Raw genomic sequence first — 12,168 nt, 5'->3', positions numbered from 1 at the left:
CTTTTTTTCACAAATACATTTGGACTCTCCAGCACCAGAAAACAGACCTTGGTGTATACGACTGGTAGTTTCCCTTTAGAAGACAAAACAAAGACATAGTCATTTCACCATTGTCACCATACTGTTTGGAAAACTAGATAGGACAATCATTAAAGCACACTGATAACACAAACAACAACCAAGGTTTTATAGATATAATCACTCTAATTTTTGTAGTCACAGAATTGTAGTGCCACTTTTCTCTAAGCAGGGTTTTTTGTTGTTGTTGTTGTCTCTGTTAGAGCAAAGCACATTGCCAGACACTTCAGGGAACCCAAACACCATGATGAGCTTCTCCTCAGTGCGTGCTGACACATGAATTATCAAACTAGGAAAATATGTTTGGCAAGGAAGTGATAATACAGAGTGCAACAGTGACTGGTCACCACACACATTTTCCAACACCTGTAGGGTCACAGTTCACTGATTTATAAATTTGCACTTTACCAGCACTGCCTGCATGTTTTTGAATGAAATCTCTTGACAACTAAAGGAGGGAGGCTCATGTAATTTGCCAAACACATTCATGTTCTCCACAGGATGAACTGCAATCACTTCTACTTTGCTGAGGTTTGGTATCCTTTTGGCTTACAGTGCACTCCAAACGGCCAGAGTGATCGAGGATATGGATATGCCCATCCAGCAACACACTGCAGTCTTGGCGTTAAGAATTGTGTTTCACACAGTTCGCCACTCACCTGCTCAGTTCACTTGTGTTTCCATAATATTTTAGTCACATTTTTGGCAGTCACAATACAAACCTCTCTAAAATCAACCATACCCCTTTAACCATGTTTTGCTCATCTTTACAGTTTTATTTTGTTTTTCAACCAGCTGACATGTGATCATGCAGACATTAACATTTATATCCAAGTATGGCATTAATGCCTTAACTCTTTACAGGTGTCTGAGGACAGCAGGTATTTCATCTGCACTATGTAACTGGACTGATTACCAGACAATTAAAGGATAACTCCAGGCTTTTTTTAAACTGGGGTTTCATTTTCCTATTTTTGGGTGTAAACGATCAATAGGGACAAAAATCTTTGGAACTGGTGCAGTATTGGAGCAAGAGCAGTATACTCAGCTACTGCAAACAGCTGCTGCAATGTAATGTTGTGTCTCAGAGACCATTTCACTGCAGTGATACTAAGAGCATTATCCTGTTAATACTTTAGTGCTTTTACTTGCAAGATATTAGATTTTTTACATCCTGTAAACACTGCAGACCAAAACTGAGGCTACTAGCTCACTGACCGTCCTGGATGTGTGTGTGTGCGTGTGTGCTTCATATCTTTTATATCATTGATCATACTGCACTAGTCACCTCCCTAGCCGCTAGTGAGAAGCTGTGGTAACAGTTAGCTGGTTACTAGTTGGTAACACATAGGTCACACCCAGTAGCTGACCTGTAGTTTGAGTTATTTTGAATTATAAATAAGGCTTATTTCCTCCCACGGTGAATATATTTCACTTACATTACAACATGTGTGTGGTTGTGTCACTGTGCTCTCTATCATTTAAACATTTCCCTTACCTCCCCAAGCTTCTACTGAAATACAGTTGCACAATGCTTCCTCTTCCCTCCCATTTGCAAAACATTCAGTTTAATAACCAAGACTCTTCAAACTATTCCCTGGCCTTGATTTTGCTTGTGACATACCAAAGAAAAATGGATGGAAAGACCTCTTATCTGAAAGCATCACTTTCTGCTGAAGTCCCTATTCATTCTTGACATCTTGATGTTTTCCCTTCCCTCTCTACTCCAGCAGAAAAAAATGGCAGAAACTTAAGCTTGGGTTACAATTTATCACTGAGAAGCAAACAGGCTGAAATCTGGCAGTGAAGGCAATTTGGTAAGTGATTTCCATATCTTAAAAATAGAAACAAACTTTAACCAAACTTAGACAATGTGATAAGCTAACTTGGTCTTTGTCCATGGTCTCCTTATTTTCTAGTGCAGGCCTGTACAAACTGCCTTTACTTTTATGATGCCTATAGTTTTGTTCAGTTTGTTCAGTTTTTGTTCTCATAGAGATGTTAATTTAATTACATTTTTCATAGTGGTGTTACTGTGCTGTACTGTACCCATGTAAAAAGGATTTTTTGAAAAGTGAGTTATTTAGTTATTTTTGAAATGTGGAGGATGTGAAAACCAAACCATGCAGCCTGCTGATTAAAAGTGTTGATTTAATCAAATAGCTTAGCTTTACAGAAGCAAACACAGGAGGCAAAAATCAACTAAGTTCATAAAGCTTTAATTACATTTGATGTTGCAACCTTTCCCTCACAACTCACTGTTTTCTTTCCATGTAAAATGTGACTGTCCAAAACTATACAGACAATGAATCATTACATTATTCTCATGCAGTAACATAAGAAACAACATAAGATCAAAACAATCAAATCAAAAAAATCTAATTAATCAAAACAGGTGACAGCGAGTGCATATTTGATTCATTGCGTTGTAAAAATACAGTGTAAACCACTTTTTATATTTCATTCAGAGTCATTAAAATGTATAGAGACTATGGATCTTCCCTTCCTAATGGTGTCCAGCGGTCCAACTTTTAAATTCTGGCACATAAAGGTGATCCAGATAACTGAAATATGATGTGTGAAAAATGTAATCACGTGTCACAGTCTGGTGAATGTCACCTGTTTGTGAGGAAATGTGAGTTTGTTAGATTGGCTCTCACTCTATTTGTGGGCAAGTGCCAGGGAGTGTAGTCCTAAAATATTGAGCTGTAGGCTACATAAAAGTGACAACTTATGAAATCAAGAATTGTTCTTACTTAACTTTCAGTAATTGTGTTAATGCTACATATGTTTTGTGTTTACAGAAAATAAGCAAAACTCGTGTATGTTGTATCATGACAGTAAAAGGCTAAATAAACTGCAGAAGTGAGGACTAACTCAGTAGACTACAGGAACACTATCCACAGGCTAAAGGGCTAACAAGCGTTGAGTCTACTGTAGCATTCTCTTTGGTATTCTTCGACATACAGGCTGCATTTAGCATGTAAGGAAGTGCTGAAGGCAGTGATTATGTATAAGAGCTGGTGTCAGGGGCAGCCAAGTCAAGCTGATTATACAAGTTTGTACAGTTTGCAGCACTAGTCTCTAGTAGTCTCTCAGTTGAGTTGTGCACATATATCAGTTATCTTAGCTTTTATCCTGCTGTGGGCAAAACTGTTTCCCTACTCAGACTTAATTTCTCTGCACCCTGACAGTCCTGAAGGAAGTGATAAGTCAGTTATCCCTTCTTTCCGTTGTTTGTAAAACCACGGCCGGTTTGTAAACACATGGCCGCACTCAGAAATAAAGGGTTTCCCAGTCCTAAAGCTCATTTGGCGTACTTTTTGTGGACACATGGGGTCTGCTGTTTTGACTGACAGAAATATGCCCCTTTAACCCTGGGAAGCGTTTCACCAGCATCTGTCTGAAGTAGCTTTGGAACTTTTTCCCCACAAATGTAAATAAGAAAGGACTGAAGCAAAAGTAAATGTAGGCAATGTTACGAGTGACATGGAGTGCATAGCCTATTTTCTGCAAATGATCACAGGAACCACCTACATCACGTAACAGTGTTACAATGTTGAATGGGGTCCAGCATATGAAAAACAACAGGACAATGATGAATATCAGCCTGACTGTCTTGAACTTGGTGACTATCCTGGATGATAGCACAGTGATTGCAATCCTAGTGTAACAGTAGATAATAACAACCAGAGGGAAGATCAAGAAAAGGAAAAGCTGGAGATAAAATCCAGATGTTCTCAGCTGCTCCACATTAACATAGGATAAATTACCTGGATACTCCTGACAGTATGTTTTGTTGTTGATGAAATGAATAAAAGTGTTGTGGAGAATCATTGGCTTGATGCACGCCAGGCTGCTTATCAGCCATACCACAGCACAGGACATTAGAGCATAGCTTCCGTTTCTCACTTGCAGTGTGCCCAAGGAGTGCACAACAGCAAGGTATCGGTCGAAGGTCAGAAGGGTTAGAAAGAGGACAGAACTGTAGAAGCCCAGATAGTAGACGCTGCCCACAATCTTGCACATAACCTTGCCAAAGATCCAGTTGGAGAGCTGCATGTAGACTGCCATAAAGGGAAGGCTGCTCATGAAGATTAGAGAGGAAAACACCAGGTTCAGCAGCAAGATGTTGGTCACAGTGGTCAGCTTCTCAAACCTAGGAGGTGGTCATTTAGACAGTTATTAGAGAAAAACAGATGATGTGGTTCAAGCATTTTTGACAGTAACATTTCACACCATCATGAGATGGCTTCAGTGGAATCTCTGCATCTGTGGTTTGGTTGGTGGGAGTGAGGTTAATTTTGCAGATCTTCAGCTCAGTAAAGTGTGGTATTTAGTGGGTGCCCACAATTTGTTAATTGACATATGTAGTGGTGGTCATACTGTAGAATTTGTTGGTGGTGTGGTAAGAGACTGAACTTGTTGCAGTGGAGCGCCATTAAAGTGTGATGGATACATCGCCAGCTTGCATGAAGTATATCTAAATTACTCGATTTACTTTCTAGGAATGTTTCTTTCTGCTTTGGTGTAGTAATCTGGAATCCTGCAGAAACTACAATTTTGATAGGAACCAATAAGGAGCATTGGTTTGTTGCCTGTGTTTACAAGGCTACTTAGCACAGAAGTTAAGGCTAGCCCCTATGTGTAGAACTTTTATTTGAATAAGTGTCTTTCAGATTTTGATTTAAGGTCCCAAGTCAACTCTATCTCTGAATTTTATAGTAAAGGCTGAATGTCTTCTAAACAGCAAATCACCAACTAATTTAAACAGAATCATAAAAACTGTTCAAATGGGGATCATGCATGCCACTTTAAACTGCTAAACCTAGAATTGTTTGTGATGGATTCTTTTTAATTACTCCTGCACTGCATGTGTTCATTGTTTTCATTTAAGCTTAAATCTTTGTTAGTCCACTCACCGATGGATGATGACCAGGACCAGCCCATTGCCAAAAAGACTGAAGAGAAACATAAAGTAGTAAAGGGTGGATAGATGAGCTCCCAGATTGTTGACATTGTCAGGAGAACATAGTGGCATCGGTGTAACTGGTGAAGTCTCATTGTAATCACCATAGTCATAATTATTTGATGTAGTTTCCATCTCAAATATTAGCAGGAAAATCTGTCAAACACAAATTAAGCCATCAATAAAATATTCACCACATGATGCAGTCAGTATGAATGATCAATCCTTCATGAAGATTTAAGGTATGTAGGAGCCATTTCAGTTCTATTTATGTGCTCCAGCAAGCCATGCAAATAAGAGCCATAAAACTATAGTTATCAAACAATGTGTGTAACTTAGAACCTCTGGGAAGCCCAGGAAATAAAAGCAGATGTTTGTGTGAATGAGAATCAACCTAAAGTGAGAGTACTTACCGCCTGGTCAGCAGAGAAGCTTCTGTTTGTTGTCTGACTGAAGACCAGAACTGACTGACTCACAATGAGTTCAAGTCAGTCCATAATAAGTCAGCTAGCTGGAGTAGGGAAGTACCACAGAGGGGTGTGTGTGTGTGTGTGTGTGTCTGTGTCTGTGTCTCAAAGGGGAGGGACTGGCTGAAAGCACAACATAGCAACACACCCTCAGGATCAAACTCCTCCTTGAACTCCTCCTCCCAGACCGGAGGGAAATGCCGGACAATTTCTTGCCAGGCCCCTCTGCATTAGGACTCTTGACTGCAGCAGTCAATGTAACTGTCTCACAGGGATCAATGAGGAAGCAGAGTTCTTCCATATAAAGTCAGTATGGAAGAAATTTATGCTTGGGTTATAATTTATCATTGAGCAGTATACACTGTGACATTTTGCAGTGAGGGTAATTTGGCAGGTGATCTACCAGAGCTTCAAAATAGAACCCATGCCAAGACCAAAGTTAAACAATGTGATAAATTGTGGGGCTTAGCCAACTTGGTCTTTGTGGTTGATCCCACTGTTTTCATGTGTGTTGTTTCCTTTAAAAAAAAAAAAAAAAAGTCCAAATATGTACATCTATGGAAAAACACAAGTTTCCAGTGATTCAGGGTTTGTGTGAGGATCCAGTGAGGGTTGAAACTTGGTTGTGAGTAACCACTGAGCCCAGTCCCAGAACACAGCACACACACATTGTCATGCACACCCTGAAAGACAGACACACAGAGCAGAAAGAGAGTAGAGGGACTGACAGGGCCGGTAAAAACTTTATGGATATTTCCAACAATCCACTGTCCCACTGATGCCGCAGCTCATCAAGATTGGTCAGTCTTACTATGCACTAATGTTACCTTCTTCTTATCCCTTGAATTAATTGCCGTTGCAGACCACCAATGACCAGACCACACACAGTGTGTAACATCATGACTTTATAAACAATTCTGGATATTAAAATTTCATTAGTAATAATAATAGCTTTTTTTTTTCTTTTGATGATAGTATTTTGATTTCTGTGGTATTGTTGGGCAAAACTGTTCAGGTCAGTAATGCAATCATGCGGTCCTGTTCTCTTTTAAACATGAATATAAAAAACTTTGAACGTCCCTAAATGTAAAATCGAGTCCAAAAATGCATTTGGGAGCCATGTAAAAAGGCTTATTTGAAAAGGAACTTTTCTTCCGGAAAAATGCAGGATGTGAAAACAAAAACATGCAGCCTGCTGATTAAAAGTGTTGATTTAATCAAATAGCTTAGCATTACACAAGCAAACACAAGCGCCAAAAATCAACTAACTGCATAAAGCTTTTAACTCCCTTTGATGTTGCAGCTTTTCACTCAAAGCTCACTGTTTTCTTTACATGTAAAATGTGATTTATACAAAACTTGAATACCTACACAATCAACGAATCATCACATTATCTCTACATCAATATCAAGACTTTTCATTTTACAAATTCATTATAAACATGCATAGTAAAACTTCTTTTAACAGAAAAAAAAGATGACAAACAACGAAAGATTAAAACAATTACAACCAAAACCAAATGTTGTCACAAGCAGGCAAGTCGATGAGGAAAATTACCAGACAATGAGTGTGCATGTTTGATTCATTATAAAAATGCAGTGCAAACCACTTTTGGTATTTCATTCTAAGTCATTAAAATGTAGGGCTGGTGGTTGAAAGTTTGTTCAGATGTTTAGGAGGTAGGAGACTATGGATCTTTCCTTCCTAATGTTGTCCCACAGTCCAACTTTTAAATTCTGTCACATGCAGACAGCTGAAATATGATGGGTGCAACATTTAATCAGTAATTTCAGCCTGATCAATGACACGTGTTCATGAAAAGGTGTGACTTTGTTAGTTATCACCATGAAATTGCTATATAATGATGCCCCACGACACCCCAACAAAAAATTTAATTTTTTTTAATTTTCCCATCTTTCCTACCTACCATGACAGAGCGCTCAGGTGTAAAGGTAGCACAGGGTTTTATTGACACTTGTTGGTTTGGTATGCTCTTGACAGTGTGTTTACAGTTTCTTTCTTTGTGCTGCAATTTGACAACTAACTTTCAGAACACATTTTCAATGGTTTGAGAATCGAAAAGAGTGAAATTAGCTAACCACATTGTAGGTATTGATTTGTATCACTATGTCTCAAGAAATTCTTATACAACACATATTTGTCTCTCAGTTGAGTTTAGCACATATAACAGTTATCTCAGCTTTTATCCTGCTGTGGGCAAAACTGTTTCCCTACTCAGACTTCATTTCTCTGCACCCTGACAGTCCTGAACTGACTTATCACTTCCTTCAGTTGTTTGTAAAACCATAGTTAGTTGAACACATGGCTACACTGAGAAATAAAGGGTTTTCCAATCCTAAAGCTCATTTGGCGTACTTTTTGTGGACACGTGGGGTCTGCTGTTTTGACTGACAGAAATATGTCCCTTTAACCCTGGGAAGCGTTTCACCAGCATCTGTCTGAAGTAGTTTTGGAACTTTTTCCCCACAAATGTATAGAAGATTGGACTGAAGCAAAAGTAAATGTAGGCAATGTTACGAGTGACTTGAAGTGCATATTTCCTTTTCTGCTTTTCCTCACAGGTAGAGTTTTCATCGTGCATCAGCATTACAATGTTGAATGGGGTCCAGCACATGAAAAACAATAGGACAATGATGAATATCAGCCTGACTGTCTTGAACTTGGTGACTATCCTGGATGATAGCACAGTGATTGCAATCCTAGTGTAACAGTAGATAATAACAACCAGAGGGAAGATCAAGAAAAGGAAAAGCTGGAGATAAAATCCAGATGTTCTCAGCTGCTCCACATTAACATAAGGATAAATCACCTGGATACTCCTGACAGTGTGTTTTGTTGTTGATGAAATGAATAAAAGTGTTGTGGAGAATCATTGGCTTGATGCATGCCAGGCTGCTGATCAGCCATACCACAGCACAGGACATTAGAGCATAGCCTCTGTTTCTCACTCGTGATGCACCCAAAGAGTACACAACAGCAAGGTGTCGGTCGAAGGTCAGAAGGGTTAGAAAGAGGACAGAACTGTAGAAGCCCAGATAGTAGACGCTGCCCACAATCTTGCACATAACCTTGCCAAAGATCCAGTTGGAGAGCTGCATGTAGACTGCCATAAAGGGAAGGCTGCTCATGAAGATTAGAGAGGAAAACACCAGGTTCAGCAGCAAGATGTTGGTCACAGTGGTCAGCTTCTCAAACCTAGGAGGTGGTCATTTAGACAGTTATTAGAAAAAAACAGACAAGCATTTTTTACAGTAACATTTCACGCTATCGTCAGATGGTTTCAGTGAAATCTCACAAAAAGCAGAGCTGCTTTGAAATCTGTTTAATGACATATGTAAATACTGCAGAATCGAAATTAATTTTGGTTAAGTGTCACTGTGGTTATTGCTTACTGTTATCATAACATTCTGCTAGCGGAGGCAAAGACTCCCAGCCTCAGCGAATCACAATGTAAGCCCTTTACTCCAGCTTACATAGGGTAATGCATCATCAAATGATAATAATGGTGATGATACTGATTTAAAGAGACGGATTTCAATTACATTTTTGCATAACAGTGCATTATAAACGTTCCTTTCAGGCCAAGACCTAGAGATTTTGCTGAGTTCATCTTTAACATTGTCATTTGCGTTTCAACAAACAGGAATATTTTTACTTTTGCTTGCTTTCAAAGGTAGAGAGCAGTGGTGGAGACAAGGGAAAGGAGAGTTGGTAGACAGTGACAGAGTAGAGGTAACTCTTAGGGGCCTTTAGAGAGAGGAACTTCACCTGCTGAATAGCTACTGTATTCCTCTCTCTCTCTCTCTCTCTCTTCTCTCTCTCTCTCTCTCTCTCTCTCTCTCTGGGCATAAGAATAAGAAGCTCCTAGTATGACTTCATTTCATACACTTCCAGTCAGTGTCTTTTTTCTGACAACCTGATGACATCTCCAGTCAAATCCACCAGTGCCCCAAATGGTGTAGAACTGAATCCTGTCATAGAACTGCTTCTCTCTTATGTCCCATGTACTCGGTCCATTCTGCCTCCCAAATGTCAGAAACTGTAACTGTTTCAGAGGTGTTGATTCATCTGTATGTTCATATTGGAGTCTGTGGTCCTGTTGCATTATGATGAGGGGTTTTCCTGATATGTTGTCCACCCAGTTATAAAAATAGATGCTAGTATGGTAGACAGAATAGTGTAAATTGAAGAATATGGACTTGTCATCTATTAATATTTTAAGATATTAATTTGACTTACAATCCTAAAGCATTAAGTATTGTAACTTGTTTCACTAAAGCAAACATTTTATACTATATATGATCAGCAGTATTTCAGCAATAGCCATTCAGTGTATTTATGTTATGTAATTAATGCTTAATATGGTAGTTTTATGGTAGTTTCCATTGTTAGTGCTTCCATCCATCCCTGGACTGGCTTTACATTGCCTACACACACATACACACAGACACACACACACTTACAAAAGCATACAACTGGCAACAAAATGAGTCATAGTTGTTGGGGGTTTTTTTTGGTATTTTTTAATCTTATGTGCTTTATGCACCATAAATTTAGCCCACAGTTACCCATGGAATGATGGAAAAAGGCCAATCACTGACTGACTTCTTTTTAAGATGACATTGTTTCATTGCATTGTAAACAGATTCACCAGCTGATCTTTTATGGTATTTGTGCCAAAATAGCTGCTCAACAAGTGTTTCCAGTATTATTAAAATACACTTGCAGTCACAACAGTAACCACATCAACCAGGACTGAAATGATTAATTTGACAACTCTACACCCTCCCACAGTTCACAGTAATTCATCGATCACTGGATTCTTTTTAATTACTCCTGCACTGCATGTGTTCATTGTTTTCATTTAAGCTTAAATCTTTGTTAGTCCACTCACCGATGGATGATGACCAGGACCAGCCCATTGCCAAAAAGACTGAAGAGAAACATAAAGTAGTAAAGGATGGATAGATGAGCTCCCAGATTGTTGACACTCTCAGTACGACATGGTGTGATCGAAGAGTATTGCTCATCGCTGTAATTACCATAGTCGTAATCATATGTTGTAGTTTCCATCTCAAATATTAGCAGGAAAATCTGTCAGAAACACAAGTGAAGCCACTAAACAAAATATTCACCACATGATGCAGTCAGTATGAATTTGAAATGATAAAATGATCAATCTTTTATTAATGTTTTAAGGAATTTAAGAGCCATTCAGTTTTACTTGTGTGTTTTAGCAAAGCCATGCAAATAAGAGCCATAAATCAATGTGTGTAACTGGGAACCTCTGAGAAGCCCAGGAAGCTGAGAGTACTTACCGTCTGGTCAGCAGAGAAGCTTGTGTTTGTTGTCTGACTGAAGACCAGAACTGACTGACTCACAATGAGTCTAAGTCACCCCATGATAAGTCAGCCAGCTTGGGTAAGGAAGTACCATGAAGGTGTGTTTGTGAAGTAGTGTGTGTGCATACAAGAGGGAAGGACTGGCTAAAAGCAGAACATAGCAACACATCCTCAGGATCAACCTCCTCCTTGAACTGTTAAGATCAAATTCCAAAGCTGTGGTCAGAGACAGGGTGAGTGAATCTGTGCACGTTATGACCATCTATGAAGAATCTATTTAAAACCACTCCAAAAGACCACAGATGAAATTATCAAGCATGTTAGACAAAGGGAAGCCCAAGTTATCCCAGAAAAGGATGTGACCCTGGGAACACAGCAGGGTGCTAAAGAGACTCTGCTAACATGAGTACTCTAAAAACTGCTCTGCAGTCCAGCAGGTTCTAGTTCCAGTTAAATCATATAGTTCTGACTTGGTCTGTTCAGAACAAAAACAGCACTGCATTAAAAAAAAAAAAAGCAAGCACTGCATGAACACACTGTATGCTCACTGTGGAGACAATAAAATATGATACAGAGAGAGCAGTTTGTATGAGAGATCCATGAGTGAGTCATCAGATGCCAAAACACTGCACAGTTTATTATACAAGCAGGAGGGAAGGAGTTTACAGCTCTGGAAGCAAACATGTCACATTTTGAAGATTCCCAGATAAATTGTAGATTACAAAGTAATGTACCAGCAGGGTGCAGTGTCACCTATCTGACTGGCGACCACAGAGCATTGCCAGATGAAAGTTGTGCTAGACTCACCTTTTTTGCCAAAACCCTCTGTGTTAGTACCCCCACTGCAGTGGTCAATGTAACTGTCTCACAGAGATGAATGAGGAAGCAGCATATATTTATAGTGTCATATGTAACTCCTGCTTTTATATTTAACATTATTATTCTTAATTTTAGTCTTACTGCTATCATTGTTATTGTTACTATTATAATTGTCATTATTAGTATATGACCCACCTCATTACAGACTATCAACATTAACTGTTTATAATGCCACATACAGGAGTATATAACATCATAACTTTGTAAACAATTGTGGATATTGCCAATGGGAGCACTCTTCATAGGATGTGTTGATGTGTCTCAGAAACAGATGTCTCGATATTTAGGCAGAAGATGTTTCACTCAAATCCACAAATATTAACCTCAAGCTGGCACTAGAGAAAACATCAGGGTATCGCTAAAGTCATTTAAATGATTCATCCTCTGTGGATCATGAATGTCTGTAAAAAA

The 12,168-nt window shown here is 39.0% G+C and overlaps 2 protein-coding genes across 2 annotated transcripts; both read right to left on the bottom strand.

Annotated features, from left to right (window-relative positions):
- Positions 1-2,281: 2,281 nt before the first annotated feature.
- LOC108881548 (C-C chemokine receptor type 3-like) lies at positions 2,282-5,674 on the bottom strand. Its single transcript, XM_018673621.2, has 3 exons — positions 5,461-5,674; positions 5,001-5,203; positions 2,282-4,237 (listed from the first exon to the last, which is right to left on the bottom strand). Exons 2-3 carry the CDS (start codon positions 5,180-5,182, stop codon positions 3,379-3,381), a joined length of 1,041 nt encoding a protein of 346 aa, XP_018529137.1. The 5' UTR covers positions 5,183-5,203; positions 5,461-5,674; the 3' UTR covers positions 2,282-3,378.
- A 1,021-nt stretch (positions 5,675-6,695) lies between these two features.
- LOC108881549 (C-C chemokine receptor type 3-like) lies at positions 6,696-10,899 on the bottom strand. Its single transcript, XM_018673622.2, is given in 4 exon segments — positions 6,696-8,348; positions 8,350-8,731; positions 10,431-10,630; positions 10,855-10,899. Coding segments are annotated over 3 exon segments (1,038 nt in total). The 5' UTR covers positions 10,610-10,630; positions 10,855-10,899; the 3' UTR covers positions 6,696-7,871.
- Between the last annotated feature and the right edge of the window lie 1,269 nt (positions 10,900-12,168).

This window comes from Lates calcarifer, linkage group LG24 (assembly GCF_001640805.2).
Source record: "Lates calcarifer isolate ASB-BC8 linkage group LG24, TLL_Latcal_v3, whole genome shotgun sequence".
Taxonomy (NCBI): Eukaryota; Metazoa; Chordata; class Actinopteri; family Centropomidae; genus Lates; species Lates calcarifer.
Note: the sequence above shows the minus strand (reverse complement) of the source record. Positions and strands in the feature narration are given on the sequence as shown.